The following is a 19,305-nucleotide window of genomic DNA, read 5'->3' as shown; positions in this document are numbered from 1 at the left end:
CACAACTCAGGGGTTTTGGTGTACTCACGGGTGTGTGTGCCCAGAACTGAGCTTCCATCTCACGAACACCAAACCCAACACCAACCCCAGCTTACTCATCGTGCAGCTACCACGCGTGGACTTCTGTGGCTGCTGTCTGTCTTTCAGCACGTTTTCAAGACTGGCCCAATCTTTCCCATGTTACTTGGTTTCTTTCTTTTTTTTTGGTTTTTCGAGACAGGGTTTCTCTGTGTAGCTCTGGCTGTCCTGGAACTCACTTTGTAGACCAGGCTGGCCTCGAACTCAGAAATCCACCTGCCTCTGCCTCCCGAGTGCTGGGATTAAAGGCGTGCGCCACCACGCCCGGCGTGTTACTTGGTTTCTTTTAACACAAATAGACTACGTCATACATCCAGACCACGCTTTAACACACTCTCATCCGGTGAGAATGCTGGGGCTGCTCCCACCTTCTGGCTACAATGAAACATGAAGCCTTAGCTATTTGTGTGTCCATTTTGTTGGGATGGTTTTCTCTCTTAGATATATAGGTGGGATAGGAAGCACAAGGTTTTACTGTTTGAGGATTGAATGTTTATTGCAAGTACCTACTGTACTCCCTCAGCAGACTCTGCCAACCCCCCCACAGTGAGGTGGTTCCTCAGCTCTGGCCCTTCTCACTGGGTCCTCATCCATGACCTATTTTCTTTGGAAAGATATTTATTCAGGTCATTACACAGACCAGGGTAGCCTCCACAGAATGGGATCAAAGGTATGTGCTACTCCACTAGGTTTGTGTTTTTAATTATGTACATGTGTGTGTGCCTCTGTTTTGAGATTCTTTATTTGTACAAGGTCTTTAGGTAAGTATTAGTAGAGTAAATGTATATAAGTCATACTGCAAAGAAATACAAGGTACCCCAAATATACAAACTCCATGATTTTATTTATAAAATTTAGCATAGTGCTCAAAATTGTCCATCCCCATTTAAACAGCACCCAGCTACAGACCATAATGCTTTCAAGTATCATTAAATACTTCAGTATGCTGCTATGCCAGGTTCCAGTGGTGAGCACGACCCAAAACAGCACAAAGTAAAGGTGAGCTCATCCGTGCAAGCCCCACCCACTGTCCTCTCACGGAGCCTTTATCCGTGAGATGATCTCATTTACAAAGCTGTTATTCTTTGCGACCACCTCAGCTTTCAGCTGCTTCAGCTTCGCGGAGATGCTCTCCTCTGACATGTCAGTAAAGGGCACTTGCTTGACCTTGGACAGGAACTCCAGAATAATTTTCTCACCTTGCTGAAAAACACACGTGTCCCAAAGTCATTACAACGTACTCACGTGTATATGACATATGTCCGTGGACACCCTTATATGCCAGGAGACAGGGTCGGATCTCCTGGAGCTGGGTTTACAGATGGTCAAGATCTATCCAATGTGGAGGGCTGGGAGCCAAGCCTGGGGCCTCTGGGAAAGCAGCAATGGGTCATCTCCAGCATAAGCAATGAACTCTTTCTGCAATTTTCATCTAAATGTGCTACGAGATGTTTAAATGGGCAAGAAATTCTGAGAATCCCAAAGTCCTTGGTTGCTATGAACTTCTCCAGAGCAAACAATTAATAAAACATGTACACTATAATTTCTGATGACAACTCCTGATGAGCAGCTCTTAGCCCCTCTGCTTTCTCTGACGTGGAACCGACTCTCAGGGATGAAGAGCTTAAGGTTTCCAAGGCATAGACACTGAAACTCCCTAGCGTGCACATGCATTGGATGTGTGCATGGGATATTACCATTTATATTTACTGTTCAGTGCTGTACCACAGAACATGCTTATTACTTTTGGGGCAAATTTCTTAGCTCACACTCTTCATCTACAAAATCAGGATATTAATATTGCCAACTTCATACATTTGTTGTGAAGATTCAGAGAGTTTAGAGCATGTGTGAACCAAGAGTCAGTACTGTGTAATTTATTACAGCATGTCAAGAACTAAACGGCCCATGTTTTTACAAGAGAACCACCTGGCGTCAGCATCTCATGGGCCACTGGCAAGTACCAAATGAATAGGTAAGAAGCAGATATCCAACTCGTAAGAACAAATACCTGTCCATTTAAAACCACACAGAAGGAGTTGGCAAGATTCGGAGGCATGTAAGGGCAAGCCTGGCCACCTGAATCGGATCTCTGAGACCTACAAGGTAGGCAGCAACAGAACTGATCTCTGAAAACTGCCCTCTGACTTCCGCATGCGCTGTGAGGCAGGCAAACAAACACACAAACCAATCAAACACAAACCCCCTCCCTCTCCTCCCAAGCCCTCGCTCAGGGGAAGCCAAGCTCCTGTACTGCTGAGATAAAAATGTGCTTTCCCAGCGGGGCATGGTGGCGCACGCCTTTAATCCCAGCACTTGGGAGGCAGAGGCAGGTGGATTTCTGAGTTCGAGGCCAGCCTGGTCTGCAGTGAGTTCCAGGACAGCCAGGGCTACACAGAGAAACCCTGTCTCGAAAAAAAAAAACCAAAAACAAAAAAAAAACAAAAAACAAACAAACAAACAAAAAACAAAACAAAAAAAATGGGCTTTCACAAACCAAAGCACCAAGAGCCCGGACTAACGTGTTGTCTCCTTTAGCTGACTTTTCAAAATATGTCTTACTATAATAAATGTACACAATTTCAGTTTTCTTGGAAACAAGGAATCATGTAACATAGCCCCGCCTAATCCCAATCATCAGGATCTATGGGTTTGGCTGGATATTAAGTAAGTCTGGACGTAGAAACATCCCATGTTCAGGATGGCAGCTTTCCTTATCTAAAATTATGGGCAAGTTATGATATAGCTTTCCTTTTTGTATATCAACTGTCTATCCTTACAGGAAAAAAAAGCCCACTGGGTAAAAGCTACAACTATGCCATCATCTGTCACCGTGTATGCCAGTGTAAGGTCTATCACATGTATGACACTGTAAGGCCTGTCACAATGTGCAAAGCTGTAAGGTCTGTCACCATGTATGGCACCGTGAAGCTGCCAGCACCAGGCAGCAGTGAAGTTCTTTTATTACTGAGCAGGCCTGTGGTTGTTAAAAAGAAACAAGTTGGGCAAATGCTACAGCACTGTGTGAACATCTAACCCTGACCCCATAACTACAAAGGAAGATCTAGTTCTGGTCATGCACACTGCCCACAGTCCGCTCTCCTCAGAAAGTGCAAGACATTCGTTTCTCTTACTGCTCACACTTTCTAAACAGCAGGGAGCAGGAGTCACGTTCGCTGCTGCTGTTACTATTATCAACTGACACCTATAGCTTTAGGAGTTGAATCTAGAGGAACACTTGTTCACATTATTCATTCTTTACTCCTTCTGCCAAATCCACAACTCTCAGTGGTTTTCAGGAGGGCAGTGAGCCTGTGGCAGAAGCCAGATCCGCAGATTCCTGCGTGCCAGGAGTATACTCCAGCTCTAACCTTCCTTCACAGAAAGGATGGAACAGAGAAGGGAGGGGTGGAGGGGAGAGAGGGAGAGGGAGGGAGAGAGAGAGCACACCAGGTTCCGGTGGTTCTCCTATTTAATCCCAGCTTTCATTCTGGAGGCAAAGGCGGGCAGGGTCACCTAGGCCTCACCCTAACCCTAGGGTCAGAGTTGTAGATCAGCTTAGGTTAGGGGGGAGGGGAAGGGCCAGCCCTGGGGTTAGATCAGCTAGAGCTATATGGGGAGACCTTACCTCAAACAACAACAGTCCATTTTTAGATTACGCTAAGATATATGATCCGGTAAGAATGACCAAAGGGTAAATACCCGAATCCCACAGGGAACTTGCAGCTCAGTTTGCTTATGTGGCACACAATGGAACATGGATTCAGTAACTCACCCCCCTCCCCCCCCCCACGAATACCGACCTCTCTTTCCAGGCAGCGTCTCTTTGCAGCCGGCTCGGCTTCATCACATCCAAGCGAGGTTCCAATGTTCTGAAACTCCTCAAGCTCCAGAGCCTTCTGCTTGGCACGTGCTATCACGTGCCTCGGGAAATTAGCCAGCTCAGCCACGTGAATCCCGAAACTCTGATCACAGACACCTACAGAAACAGGGGTGGCGTGGGGGGAGGAAAGAAACAGCACTTATGTGAACGCAAGGGATACCCTGATTATCGCCTCATTAGAAAGTGTAATTTTATATTTCAAATACGTTAGCCAATCGGTTCAGAGCACCTTTTAACCAATCGTCAACGGTGTGACTGCACCCTCGATCATTCTGCCTTACCGCAAACTAGCAGCGGTGGAAGTACTCGACACACGTGCTTAGGGTGCAGCTGCGTGTAAGCAGAAATGAGGCTACATGGAGCTGCTGCGCTTCAGTTACGCGCCAACTGTTCACTTGTCCACTCCACCCCTTCTACCTAGAGCTGGACAGTGCTCAATTCGGAGCAAACAAAAGTAAACCACAGTCAAGTACATGCTAGCACACCCACAGTGGGGGCTGAACTTACTCTATTTCTATCCACGCCATACTCATCTATCCAGTAAGTATTCGGAAACCACTTCTGTAGCACACAACACACAAGTATCTTAAAAGCGAACCGGTTTCATACTGTGCTAAATGCCCGATCTACTACAAATATTGCCTTCTCTAACAAATATCAATAATGCAAACATAGTAACTCAAAATAATTCCCACTGAGGCAAAAATAACAAAGAGGAAAGCATCAGGACGATGTGGACAATAATTAAAACACACACACAAACACACACACACTCCTGAGAAATGAAGATAGACATGTGAAAACCCTTATTCTGAAATAACCATCTGCGATACAGAATCTCCCATCACTGATTCAGTGATGTGAGTGGGCACTAGCCACCAGCCTTTCTGGAAGGATGCCACACCCATGGATCACCAACGCCAGAGCCACTGCTAACACTGGACTCACCAGGTCTAAAGACCATAAAAAGCCAGAAAGATGACTGGCTCAGGTTAAAATCATAGAGCCCTTCCAGGACACAGGTTCAGTTCTCAGCACCTGGGTCGGGGAGATCACAACCCTCTCTAGCTCCAGCTTGAAAGGGGTCAGTACCGTCTTCTAGACTCTGTGTCATCATGTGCACCAACCTTCACACAAGGCATAATACACCAATTAAAAATAAGATAGATCCTTTAAGAAATTTATGTCAATGTCATCCTCCTATTAAAAGCAAAAGCAAAGCCACCTACAGTCAGACAGCTATAATAAACCTGCCTCCCTGTCTCCCCCATTATCATTTTGATACAGATAATGTATACTGCTCGTCTCTAGACTAGAAAGCCAGAGGTAAGCATGTTCTTAAAAGCAATTCATCACAATGGAGAGTAGAGAATCCACCGATGGCACTTCAGACCCTGAGTCCATGCTGAGAGGAGAAGCCCACCTTTTTTCACTTGATAAAGCATGGTTAGGGTCTCCTCCGTAGTGAGCGCTGTGACATGGAGATTATTAACAGTTGGTATTTGGTTGGCCAAAGCAGTAAGTTCATGAAAATGGGTGGCAAACATGCAAAAGGCACCAATCTTCGTTGCAATGTAATCTGATATAGCCCATGCTAACCCAAAGCCATCATAGGTAGAGGTTCCTCTTCCCAGTTCATCAATGATTATTAAGGAATCTTTGGTTGCCGACCTGAAAGGCATAATTACAAGATAGAAAATTTAGTCCAGGGCTCATCATGGCAGAGGGGACAGAAAGACGAAAAGAGCCAGAGGTGGTGGCTCTCTCTGTAGCACATATTAGCTAAACACAAGGCAGAAGGACACATAAAATTCACACGAGTGATGTTTGGTAGCCTTTCACGTGTGAGTTATTTCTCTCTCTGGCTTTTTGTGATAGGGTCTGCTTTTGTGGTCCCAGCTATCCTTGAGCTCATTACACAGACGTGGCTGGACTCAAACTCACAAATATCCACCTGCCTGTACCCCCCAAGTGCTGAGATTAAAGGCAAGCAGCCATCACACCTGGCTTCCAATCAGCCTTTTAAGATAATATAAAGAACGTACAATTCACAGGCAAACACTCACTAACTAAGAATACCTGTGGCATATTATAGACAAACCTGCAAATGCGTTTCAAATAACATGGGGCCACACATCTCCACTTTCAGTGACTAGGACATACCTGAGGATAGAAGCAGTCTCCAGCATTTCAGCCATGAATGTGGAGACGCCTTTCAGTTGACTGTCACCAGCCCCAACTCGAGCTAAGATGCAATCCACAATGGACACTTCTGCCGACTCACACGGCACAAAACACCCGATTTGGGCCATAAGTACAATCACGCCAGTCTGACGAATGTATGTTGATTTACCTCCCATATTGGGACCTATAAATGAATTATATGCAAGGTCACTGGTTTCTTTTACTACTAACAATTAAGCTACTAGCAGTCCAAAACTGCTAGTATTATTTAAGTCACAATGATATGCAAACCAGACACACACCCACGAGCCATCACAAAACATGCATGGACAGTCACTGTACACACAGCCCCAAACACAACTTTCTTACATTCCGTCAGACAAACCCACACAGATCCCTCTAACCAGAGAGCAGGATCATAAAACACACAGCTAAGCTGGAGCACCCCCCCCCTGGCTCACAGGTACCTATAGGCTCATTTAATGATGTCGCGTACACCTGACTGACTACTCAGTAATAGTATTCATTAATAAATGGGCTAGTTATAAGTAACCGGTCTGGGCAAACTCCTCAAATCACTAAAACTCCATGCCACACAACATTTCTTTTGGCATTTTACAATTTACTTGTCTAGGTTGGGTTAAATAATTTTAATACTCACTTAGGAAAATAAAAGGATGGAATCCTAATTTCTACAATGTAATTCTCTCTTGTTTTCTAGTCTCTGGTTGTAGTTACTATCTCAGAGCAGCTCAGCCTCCTTTTAAACGAGTATGAACACATGAATGTCTTACAAGGAGTCCTGGCCTAGGCTCAAGCTTTTACAGAAGACAATTCCTACCCATTCTTCCAAGGCCTGGCTCTGGTGAGCCAGTGCGTGAGTTTTATATTAAAACAATATTATCTCCTAAACTTTAGCCACCCCAAAGTCTTCCTTCTAATCAGGATCTGAATGTATGACCAACCAGAGTAATACATTCTTTAATGCCAGAAAGAGAGACTTTCTTCATTAATTGAAAACATATTTCCGGGGCTGGTGAGATGGCTCAGTGGGTAAGAGCACCCGACTGCTCTTCCGAAGGTCCAGAGTTCAAATCCCAGCAACCACATGGTGGCTCATAACCATCCGTAACAAGATCTGACTCCCTCTTCTGGAGTGTCTGAAGACAGCTACAGTGTACTTACATATAATAAATAAATAAATCTTTAAAAAAAAAAANNNNTTTTTTTTTTTTTTTTTTTTACCAGTAATGATGTGGAACATCTGTTTATCTTTTTCAAAGTGCACGTCATTTGGAATAAATGCAACTTCATCTTGAACTTCAACACAAGCATGCCTGGAGGCCTTCAATATAATTCTTCCTTTTCCTTTCTCCAAGATGACTGGTCGTACGTAAGGAACAGGTGCTGCGTTTGACACATGAGCGAAGCTGACAACGGCATCTAACTGAGCTAGCACATCATTGAGCGTCTGCATTGGCTCCACATAGCCTGTAAAAACATAACACAATATAAGATACACCTTATAACGGACTTAGCTTAGGGCTATTTAAAAAGTTAACAAGTTTGCTATAACAAAATCTGAAAAGTCCTGAAACTCAACATGATGCTAAAGTTTGACTGTATCCTTCATGCTTCACAAATAAAGAGCAAGGTCTCTCCTTATGAAACCCCAATTAACTAGCACAACGTACTTTCCCCTAAAAGTTGGGAAGTTTGAGAAAGCATGACAACACTGTTAAGATCACCACGAGAGCTGTGGTGGCGCGTGCACGCATTTCATCTCAGCACTCAGGAGGCAGAGGAAGGCAGGTCTCTGAGTTCAAGGCCAGCCTGGTCTACAGACTGAGTTCCAGGACAGCCAAAGGGCCAGGGCTACATAGAGAAACCCTGTCTTGAAAAACCATAAAACCACTTTTAAAAAAAGAAAAATCACCATAAGCAATGTGCAAGAACAGTTTCCAAGAACATTTGCAGTTTTTTTGTTGGGTCAGCATGCGCACAGGCAGGATTTCAGCACGAGTTGATCCCTGGTGCCCACTTAACACATATTCACAACTCCACTGCCACAGCATTAGAGCCAAAGCTACCACACAAACCTCCCTGATTCAAAGGCTGGACAAAACATGCAACAGCAACAAGGGTGAGAGTCTCAGCAGTCTCCATGCTAATGGGGTGCAGCACTGCCCGGGTGTCTTCTAATTTCTAGATGCCCCAGAGTTAAACTTTATAATTACTTTGTGATTTAATGGCTGGAATTTTGACTTTACAATTTTTTGTCTTTTTAGATAGGGTCTCACTATGCAGGCCAGGTTGGCTGGCTGTGAACTCAGAGGTCTGCTGCTGCGGCTGCCTCCTGAGAGATGAGATTAAGGGTGTGTGCACCATGCCCACACTACTTACTGTTCATTCTTTTATTACACATAAAAGCAATGTTTTGTTGATATTAACTTTTAAATGCCCACATAAAATAACCATCTCATCATATTATAAAACTATGTCTCGTTTTGTTTTTTAACCTATCAGGGATCCACCTGTCTCTGCCTCTACAGTGCTGGGATCAGAGGCATTCGCTGCCATGACTGGTGTTAGTTAGACACATGCTTTACATACAGCTGTGTTATTCTCCCACTCCTTATTATAACGTTTAACCTTGCTAAGATTTCAACCACACCGGGGCTGAAGAAGTAGTTTAGTGGTTAAAAAGACTGGCTGTCCCTGCAGAAGCCCTGCGTTCCATCCCTGGCAGCCACATTGGGTCGCGTACAGCTGCCTGTAACTCCAGTGCCCTTTTCTGGCTTCTGCAGACACCTTTGTGTGTATGGAGGCAGAAGGGTTATGAACTCAAAGCTAGCTCACAATGTTTAAGACTGTCTCAAACAAAACTGAAATGAGACAAAATAACATTTTTATAATTTAAAAAGTAGGCATTTATTTATTGTGTGCATGCACACACACACACATGATCTGCTGCACATATGTGGACATCAGAGCTCAACTCGTAGCGGCAGCCGGGTCTTTCCTTCCACCATATGGGGCCTGGTGATCAAACCCCAGATCACACAGCCTAAAGCAACCACCTTTACCCACTAAGTCATTTCATAAGCCCTATCATTTTTTAAAGCATATTTTTTTCAACTTTGAGATTAGCCTGGGCCAAAATCTGAGCCTGTGGAGAGGGACAGAAGGAGAAAAGAAGGAAAATCTAATTTTAAAAGAAGTTAGCATAAAAATCAAGTTGATTCCAAATATAAAGTTCTTGACTCAAAGGTTAAAAACCAGAGCCTCAACTGGCACAGTGATGAACAGTTTTTGTTTTGTTTTTCTGAGGAAGCTTCGTCATTGAAATTAACAGTATTTTATTTACAGAGCTCTTTAAAATGCAAATTAGATTCAAGAAGACAAACCAACTCAATTACTGTGCTTCAGTTACCTACAACAATGCAGTCTTCACAAATCATCCCCTTCAATTCCGCATCAGTACGTACAGCATATACAAACAACACCTTAAGTTCTGTTTCTTCTGACTTAACAGAATTAAACATGCATATAGCTTTTTCAAAGATTCATCATGCCTAAATAATTTGGCTCACAGCCCTTAGAGGAAGACCACCTTCCTGACCTTCCTACACCATGACAGTGGTGTCACAGTCCCTCATCCCGAGCCACACCTCTGGCCCTGGAGTCAGTCAGGGGCTGGGCCTTTGGCTTGGTTGTTTTGCCCTGTGAGTCTCCCCTAATCCTGAACAGAGCCTGTCCTTTACATGCTTCTTGAAAGAAATACTTGTGAAGAGCCCACACGTGAAAAAGAATGCCCACAATCCATATTTATCTGATGCTTTCCCATTTCAAAGCAGGTTAAGGTCTGGGGCAAGATCACTGCACAATGATACGGTGGCTCTGTAAGTTCATGTCTAAACCCTCAGCCTAACACACCACTACCTACCTTGCACTAAACATATATTCACCCATTCTATAGGCAAGTAACAGCCCAGTCACACAGCCCTTTAAATACAAAAGGCAACACCTTCCTGGGGGCTGGAGAGATGGCTCAGTGGTTAAGAGCACCTGCTCCTCCAGAGGTCCTGAGTTCAATTCCCAGCAACCACCTGGTGACTCACAACCATCTGTAATGGACACCCTCTTCTGGTGTGTTTGAAGACAGCTACAGTGTACTCATATACATAAAATAAATAAATCTTTAAAAAAAAATACACAACACTTCCAGTGCTGTGCCAAGAATAGGTTGAAAATTTATAAAATAGCATACAGAATTATCAACAGCTTGTCTTGTGTAATTTGCACTTGCTTTACAGTGATATTTATTTCCATACCCTTCAGTGTGAACCCAGATAATGATTTAAAACAAACACTGTATAGTGGATCACACCTTCAATCTCAGCACTTGAGAAGATAAAACAAGAGAACACTTCAACGAAGGAATTAGCAACTAGCTACAACACAGAAAGATCCTACCTTAAAAAGAAAAAAAGGTAAGAAAAACCCCATAAGGGCCAGTGAGATGGCTGGGCAGATAAATCTGCCTGCCGCCTGAGTACTTTAGCTAAATCCCAGGACCCACAGAAGTAGAAAAAGGGAATCAACTCCTGCAAGTCATTCTCTGCCCTCCACAAATACAAGAATGCATGCACACACACGGATAAATAAATGTAATAGTAAGAAAGTTAAAACAGATCTTCACATATCCCATTAGAAAAAGCTAGGATACAGTCCACCATTTTATGCTCTGTTAAGTTTACCTGAGGAAATATTGACAATTTCTTTAACAATGGCATCCTGGGCCTCTTCATACTCGCCTTTGTTCTTCGTATATTCTTCATTTAAAGAGGACAATTCACTGCAAATCAAACATCATTGAAAGTATCAAAACGCCTGCGTTTATATCCAGATTTGTCATATGACCCATCTGAACAATGGAAACTACAGGTTAAAATGAAAGGTGCTAACTTAGCAAAAAGTGCTGACGACAGAGAAAAGGGATGACTCTGGCTGGTGAAGGGCTAAGAGGGCAAGGGCCACAGTCTGATGGCAAGCTCAATCTCAAGGACACACATGCAGTGTATGTGTGCCCCCTACACACACACACACACACACACACACACCACTAAATAAACTAGACGTTTTTAAAGAGAAAAACTACAAGAGCAGAATGTGTGATGCAGGCAAGTGGACAGAACTAGCTGGCCAAGGTGACAATTTTGAACCTGGCCATGGGCCTAAAAGCAGCACAAAAAGATTACTAGGGAATACGCAAATGGAAAGAATTAAAGAAGTGACGTGAACATGTCATAAGCTGAGACTCCTGCTGAAGGGATGGACAGGAGCCGGGTCTTATAGGTCATAGTCTAAGATTTTATTCTGAATAATGGATGCACACTGGGCCTTTTAAGAAGAAAAATGAGAGTCTGAAGAATGGTGGCTCAGAAGTTCAGAGCACTGCCTGCTTTTCCAAGCCCTGAGTTCAATCCCCAGCCACCACATGGTAGCTAACAACCATCTACAGTGTGGCCTGATGCCTTCCTCTGGCATGCAGGCATACATGCAGAAACAACACTCATTTCCATAAAGTAATAAAGAAAAATGGTATGATCAAAGTCAGACACATAAGCAAGCCCGCCATCTTCTCCACAACTTGAAGGTGATTGTATTCTTTACTTTTAGCACCATGTGGCCAGTCATTCCAAGTTCTTTTACCTAAATACAGCACAGGTTCTGTCTTTATGTAACCTAAGAGATATTTTATTTTACAGGAGTGATACAATGTATTAGAAAAATCAATACGAGTTATATTAAGAGCTAAGTTTCATTGATGCATGACAAGGCCATCCTCTGCTACAGATGCAGCTGGAGCCATGTGTACTCCTTTGGCTTAGTCCCTGGGAGCTCTGGGGGGTCTGGTTGGTTGATATTGTTGTTCTTTCTATGGAGTTGCAAACTCCTTCAACACCTTCAGTCCTTTCTCTTAACTCCTCTATTGCGGACCTCACGCTCAGTCCAATGGTTGGCTGAGAGCACCTGCCTCTGTATTTGTCAGGCTCTGGCAGGGCCTCTCAGGAGACAGCCATGTCAGGCTCCTTTCAGCATGTACTTCTTGGAATCTACAATACTGTCTGGGTTGGTAACTGTATATGGGATGATCCCCAGGTGGGACAGTCTCTGGATGGCCTTTCCTTCAGTCTCTGCTCTACACTTTATCTCATATTTGGTCCTGAGAGTATTTTGTTCTCCTTCTAAGGAAAGAAGCACCACACTTTGGTCTTCCTTCTTCTTGAGCTTCATGTGGTCTATGAATTGTATCTTGGTTATTTGGAGCTTTTAGGCTAATATCCACTTATCAGTGAGTGCATACCATGTGGGTTCTTTTGTGATAGGGTTACCTCACTCAGGATGAAACCCCCCAGATCCATCCATTTCTCTAAGAATTTCATGGATTCGTCATTTTTAATAGCTGGGTAGTACTCTATTGTGTAAATGTACCACGTTTTCTGTATCCATTCCTCTGTTGAGGGACATCTGGGTTCTTTCCAGCTCCTGGCTATTATAAATAAGGCTGCTATAAACATAGTGGAGCATGTGCCTTATTACATGTTGGAGCATCTTCTGGGTATATGCCTAGGAGTGCTATTGCTAGATCCTCAGGTACTACTGTGTCTAATTTTCTAAGGAACAGCCAGACAGATTTCCAGAATGGTTGTACCAGTTTGCAATCCCACCAGCAATGGAAGAGTGTTCCTCTTTCTCCACATCCTCGCCAGCATCTGCTGTCACCTGAGTTTTTGATCTTAGCCATTCTGACTGGTGCAAGGTAGAATCTCAGGGTTGTTTTTGATTTGCATTTCCCTGATGACTAAGAATGTTGAACATGTCTTTAGGTGCCTCTCGGCCATTAGGTATTCCTCACTTGAAAACTCTTTGTTTAGCTCTGTACCCCATTTTTTAATAGAGTTATTTGGTTCTCTGGAGTCTAACTTCTTGAGTTCTTTGTATATGGGATGTAGGATTGGTAAAGATATTTTCCCAATCTGTTGGTTGCCTTTTGGCCTATTGACAGTATTCTTACAGTATTGACAGTTCTGCCTTACAGAAGCTTTGCAATTTTATGAGGTCCCATTTGTCCATTCTTTTTTTTTTTTTTTTTTTGGTTTTTCAAGACAGGGTTTCTCTGTGTTGCCCTGGCTGTCCTGGAACTCACTTTGTAGTCCAGGCTGGCCTCGAACTCAGAAATCTGCCTGCCTTTGCCTCCCAAGTGCTGGGATTAAAGGCATGCACCACCACACCCGGCCCATTTGTCCATTCTTGACCTTAGAACATAAGCCATAGGCTAGCCTCAAACTCAGAAATTCGCCTGCCTCTGCTTCCCAAGTGCTGGGATTAAAGGCCTGCGCCACCACGCCTGGCACCATTGGTGTTCTATTCAGGAATTTTACCCCCTGTGCCTATGTGTTTGAGGCTCTTCCCCACTTTCTCCTCTGTAAGTTTCAGTGTCTCTGGTTTTATGTGGAGGTCCTGGATCCACTTGGACTTGAACTTTGTATACAAGGAGATAGGAATGGGTGGATTTGCATTTTTCTACATGCTGACCACCAGTTAGGCCAGCAGCATTTGTTAAAAATGCTTTTTTTCCACTGGATGGTTTTAGCTCCTTTGTCAAAGATCAAGTGACCACAGGTGTATGGGTTCATTTCTGGATCTTCAATCCTATTCCATTGATCTTCCTGCCTGTCCTTGTACCAATACCATGCAGTTTTTATCACTATTGCTTTGTAATACAGCTTGAGGTCTGGGATGGTGATTCTGCCAGAGGTTCTTTTATTGTTGAGAATAATTTTTGCTGTCCTGGGTTTTTTATTATTCCAAATGAATTTGCAAATTGCTCTTTCTAAGTCTATGAAAAATTGAGTTGGAATTCTGATGGGGATTGTAGTCAATCTGTAGAATGCATTCAGCAAGATGGCCATTTTTATTTTTACTATATTAATCCTGCCAATCCATGAACATGGGAGATCTTTCCATCTTCTGAGACCTTCTTTAACTTCTTTCTTCAGAGACTTGAAGTTCTTTTTTTTTTTTTTTTTAAAGATTTTATTTATTTATTATATGTAAGTACACTGTAGCTGTCTTCAGACACTCCAGAAGAGGGTGTCAGATCTTGTTACGGATGGTTATGAGCCACCATGTGGTTGCTGGGATTTGAACTCAGGACCTTCGGAAGAGCAGTCGGGTGCTCTTACCCGCTGAGCCATCTCACCAGCCCTTGAAGTTCTTATCATACAGATCTTTCACTTGCTTGGTTAGTCACACCAAGGTACGTAATATTATTTGTGACTATTGTAAAGAGTGTCATTCCCCTACTTTCTTTGACAACCTGTTTATCCTTTGAGTAGAGAAAGGCCACTGATTCGTTTGAGTTAATTTTATATCCAGCCACACTTTGCTGAAGTTGTTTATCAGCTTTAGGAGCGAGTTCTCTGGTGGAATTTGGGTCACTTAAGTATACGATCATATCAACTGCAAATAGTGATATTTTGACTTCTTCCTTTCCAATTTGTATCCATTTGACCTTCTTTTGTTGCCTAACTGCTCTAGCTAGAACTTTCTTGGTCCCATGAAGGCTCGATAGATGCCCCAGTGTAGGGGAATCGAGGACAGGGAGGTGGGAGTGGGTGGAGGAACAGCCTCATAGAGGCAGGGGGAGGGAGGATGGGATAGGGGGTTTTCGGGAAGGGGGGGACCAGAAAGGGATAACATTTGAAATATAGAGAAAATATCCAATAAAAAAAGAAAAAATAAATAAACTGATTAAAAGGGGGAGAAGAGCTAGGTTTCAGTATATAACAGTATTACTTGCATGTAAGTAGGAACTGAGATTTATCAGATCTGTGAAGGGAGAAATAAATGCACCTGTCCTACTTCTTTCAGAAAATTATTGTAAGGAACCATTACACCATTTTCATAACTGGGGTATATAACACACCAAGAATAACATCAGCATACAACACTGTACTTAAGTTAATACAGGGTTAGAGAGACGGCTCAGTGACTAAGAGCTGCTCTAGGAGACCCAGGGTCACCCATATGGTGTCCCACAATTGTCCACTAACTCCAGCTCTGGCAGGTCCGACATGCTCTTCTGGCTTTTAACAGGTATACTCAGAACACACATACATACACAAAGACAAAACACCGGTACACCCAAACAAAGTAAACATACAAAAGTAGATCCTGTATATATGTTTTCTGTACTGGGAATACTAAGGAGTTGTAATATCAAGGCAGGCCACAGGTTCTAGGCCAGTACAGGAGGAAGGCACTGCCCTTCCCAAGGGACTTTTAGGACTATCCCTCCTGGGTTAACAGTGCTGAAAGATCTACTAGCTTCTTGGAAGAAAGTAAAGCCTGAGTCTTAGTTAATATTTAAGTCAGTGAACAGGAGAAAGCAAAAGCTCCGTGTCAAAGTCTTTGCTTTTACCGGAGAAGCCATGAACAAGCACGAGCTTATGAGTGTAACAAACGGGCTCTCTGACCTGTTGGTAAACTTCACGCCATTCTTCTGGATATCTACTGTGCTGAAGTTCTTGTTGTTACGAAGGACTTTCTCTTCCTTGCAGGTTACACGGAAATAATATCCAAACTGGGCACTTGAGTCCAATTTAATCTGTTTTCCAGGGTCCAATCCTTTACGATAAAGAAACTTAAGTCATATATATATATATATATATCGCCGCTTTTTGGTGTAAATGGTCAAAACCACATCTGACTAGTGCCGTGGCTCAATGTAGAGCTCAGAAGACAAACTATGGGAGTCAGATCTCTTTGCACCAAGCAGGTCCATGTTTGGTGTTTAGGCTGTTTGGTGACATTTTTATCTGCTAAACCACCACCCCAGGCCAGGCTTTTCTTTTTAACCAAAGAATATCTGAAAGCTCGGGTATAAAAGTGGGCAAATGCAGTTTCCAGACAAAAATCTGACTCTGACAAGGAGACACTAGAAAAAGTAGGATATATTCTTCTTAAGCACAGATTTCACAGAACAAATGACTTGCTGGCTAAACTTTATATACCTAAGATCTGTAAACTTTTCTATCATGGCCTCTGCTTACAGTTTTATTCAAAGTAATTATTAGACCATACTTAAAAAAAAATGATACAAATTTGTTGGCTGAAAAACAGCAACCAAATTTATTAATAAAAACGATAGACAGACCACATTTGCAAAAAGGATAGCAGAGAGTCATGCATAAATAAAAATTAGATTTTAATAACAAAATCACAAAATTACATCTGCCATCCTCAATGACTAGTCTCTGAGCAAAGCAGGCACCCTCTCGGGGTAAGAAGAGAAAGGACTCGGGGACACCTGGCTGGAATGACCCATCTTACCGAGCCCCCGGGCTGCACTTATTAAGGTGGACTGCATCTTCTTCTCCAGGCCATCCATGACTTCTCTTAGTTCACTCAGGTTTGGATCAAATGAGGGTTTTACAAGGAACTCGTGGTTCTCCACCTATAGCAGGAGCAAGGACTAGGTAAATCATACAAACAAATGGGTGATGATAGACTTATGATGTTTCTTCTGCCTGGGAACATCTGGTGAGTCCGGCAGGAGTGACCATCCCTAACATGTCCAGCCACACTATGAAGAACTTTCTACTTATTAAGAAATTTTAATAGGAGCTTAAGAGTTCTAGATACACAGGAATTACTCATAGGAAGCTGATCCAAAGTTCATGATGCAGCTGTCTTCAATGCTACCCAGTATGCATTTTCCTTAAGTATTACTAAAGAATGTTCAATATTCAAAATCATCACTACATTATGCTTTTCCCAAACCAAAGATCTACCTTAAGAACCCCAATAGCTCTAATTCAACAAAGCACTCCACTCCCAATGCCTCCTCCAAAAAACCACTCTTAAAAACCTCTGTCTAGCTAGTGAAGGCAAGGTGGCTCATGGGTAAAAGAATTTCTAACTGCCAAGCCTGGTGACCTGAGCTCCATCCCTGGAGCCTGTGTGGTATAGGGTGAAAAATGACTCACAGGAGTAATACACACACACACACACACACACACACACACACACACACACACACACACACACACTCAAAACCTGTGTGACTGCCAGGTGTTGTGGCATTTGTCCTTAATCCTAACACTTAAAAGACAGAGGCACGAGAACCTCTCTGTGAATTCAAAGCCAGCCTAGTCTACAGAGTGAGCTCCACCAAGTTGGCTTTGAACTCACAGAGAGCTACCTGCCTCTGCCTCTCAAGTGCTGGAATTAAAGGTATGCACATCCACACCCAGGTCAAAATTTCATGATTTGATGACACATTTTAGAGGGCAGTGAATGCTGGGATCGAATCCAGCATGGCGCTCTTAAATACTGTCTGTAAACTGCTCCAGGCCACTGCTTTGGAGACAGGGTCACACTGTACATCTAGCTACAGACTGGCACTGCTCTTGGAGATCTGCTTGTCTCTGCCACCGGAGTACTTGGAGTAATGGTGTGTGGCACCACGCCTGACATTTCATTATTTACCAGCTACATTATTAACCAGAAAGAAAGTGTAATGAAAAATGGTTCTCAGTTTTAAAAGCAAAGACATACATGGAATTTTCAAGTCTTTATTATGTAGAGACCTTTAAAGAGCAATTTATTTGATCACTAAATAGAACTGGTTTCAAGTTAAGGAACAAACCATGGAAACAGAAACTTAAATGTTAATAGCTCTTCAAGCCTAGTGATTGTTCTTTTTTTTTTTTTTTTTTTTTAAGCAAATGACTAAAATTTAAACAAATAAAATTACAAAGGAATATTTTAAAAAGAAGTCTATCTGTACCAGGCATTGAAAGTTGTTAAATTGACAATTATACATAAAAGCTTAATATGAGAGTGAGTCAATTTTCTAAAACAAGATGACAAAAACATATTCACTAAATAAGGCTGAGACAAATTGCTCCTAATTATTATCCACTTAATCAGAGCACATTTTCATATTCCTGAAGTGAATTCACAAGGAGAAAAAAAAATCAAATTACAGAAAGCTAGTGGAAAATGAATAAAATATTTAAAATAAAACATGTACCAATTATATAAAATATTAAAAGCTAAAATTCTGAATAGATCTTTTTAAAGATAAAAGGTATACCACAGCTTTACCAAAACTATGAAAACATAAAAGCTGTTTTGTCAGGGCACTTCTTTGCATATAAGGAAAGTATTAAGGTCATCAAGTGAGCAGGCATAAGCACCTAAAATGAGCAATGGAGTAATGGGGAGGAAAGCGCAGTAATAAAGATATGAATATTTAAACAGTACAGTAGTTTTCCCCGTGCAGGCAGCTATTCCACCAGCTCTTTTCCTGCTTCCTGTCCCCACCTAAGACAAAGAAGCTACAGACACCAGGGAGGCTTCCTGAAACCACGCACTCACTCAGCCACGCCTGCTGAGGGTGAAGTCGGTACGTGTTTAAAAAGAGCAGTGGCCAGGTGCATTGACACACATCTTTAATCCTGGCGTTTGAAGACAGAAACAGGCAGATCTCTGGGCTCAAGGCCAGCCTGTTCTATAGAGAGTTCCAGAAGAGCCAAGGCTACACAGACAAATCCTGTATTGAAACACAAAACAAACAAAAAGGTGCAGGGCAGGACAAAACGCAATGCGACCAGGATATGTTTACTCTGACACAGCTATTCGGCTGAAATTTTATGGAAATGATGAAATAGAAGCAAAATAAACGCACAGGCTAGAGAAAGCCCCCATACAGTTTTCTGATAAAGCCTCTATACAGTTAAGTTTACAGCACAACTTCAAGACACATAATTTGCATAACGCATCAACAGAACAGAATACTAATAGTCATTTAAACATATAATGAAGATTATCCAGTAATGAGGATCAAGACTTACAACAATTACAGGGGGCAAGCAGGGGTAGGGAGGACCCATTGTTGTCACGGAAGATTGGAAGTGTGCCACACAACTTTTACCTCTTCTTCCAGTGAAGAGGCAAAGTAGGGGCCTGGCCAAGTCCTCAATATACCATATAGAAAAGAAATGGTGAGGCAAATCTGGAGGGGTACCCTTATCTTAGCTGTTCCAAGGGGTACCCTTATCTTAGCTGTTCCAAGGGGTACCCTT

The 19,305-nt window shown here is 42.7% G+C and overlaps 1 protein-coding gene across 1 annotated transcript in view; it reads right to left on the bottom strand.

Annotated features, from left to right (window-relative positions):
- Positions 1 to 903: 903 nt before the first annotated feature.
- Msh2 (mutS homolog 2) overlaps positions 904 to 19,305 on the bottom strand; it is a 53,673-nt gene continuing 35,271 nt past the window's right edge. The window contains exons 9-16 of the mRNA XM_021217428.1: positions 16,547 to 16,670; positions 15,691 to 15,841; positions 10,906 to 11,003; positions 7,391 to 7,636; positions 6,125 to 6,329; positions 5,385 to 5,632; positions 3,882 to 4,057; positions 904 to 1,281 (exon numbers count right to left, since the gene is read on the bottom strand). Coding sequence (XP_021073087.1) covers positions 1,114 to 1,281; positions 3,882 to 4,057; positions 5,385 to 5,632; positions 6,125 to 6,329; positions 7,391 to 7,636; positions 10,906 to 11,003; positions 15,691 to 15,841; positions 16,547 to 16,670 — 1,416 coding nt within the window. The 3' untranslated portion in view covers positions 904 to 1,113. The remainder of the gene's footprint in view (positions 1,282 to 3,881; positions 4,058 to 5,384; positions 5,633 to 6,124; positions 6,330 to 7,390; positions 7,637 to 10,905; positions 11,004 to 15,690; positions 15,842 to 16,546; positions 16,671 to 19,305) is intronic.

The sequence above is a fragment of the Mus pahari genome, chromosome 18 (genome assembly GCF_900095145.1).
Source record: "Mus pahari chromosome 18, PAHARI_EIJ_v1.1, whole genome shotgun sequence".
In the NCBI taxonomy this organism is placed as follows: Eukaryota; Metazoa; Chordata; class Mammalia; order Rodentia; family Muridae; genus Mus; species Mus pahari.
This window is presented reverse-complemented; position numbering and strand designations above follow the sequence as displayed.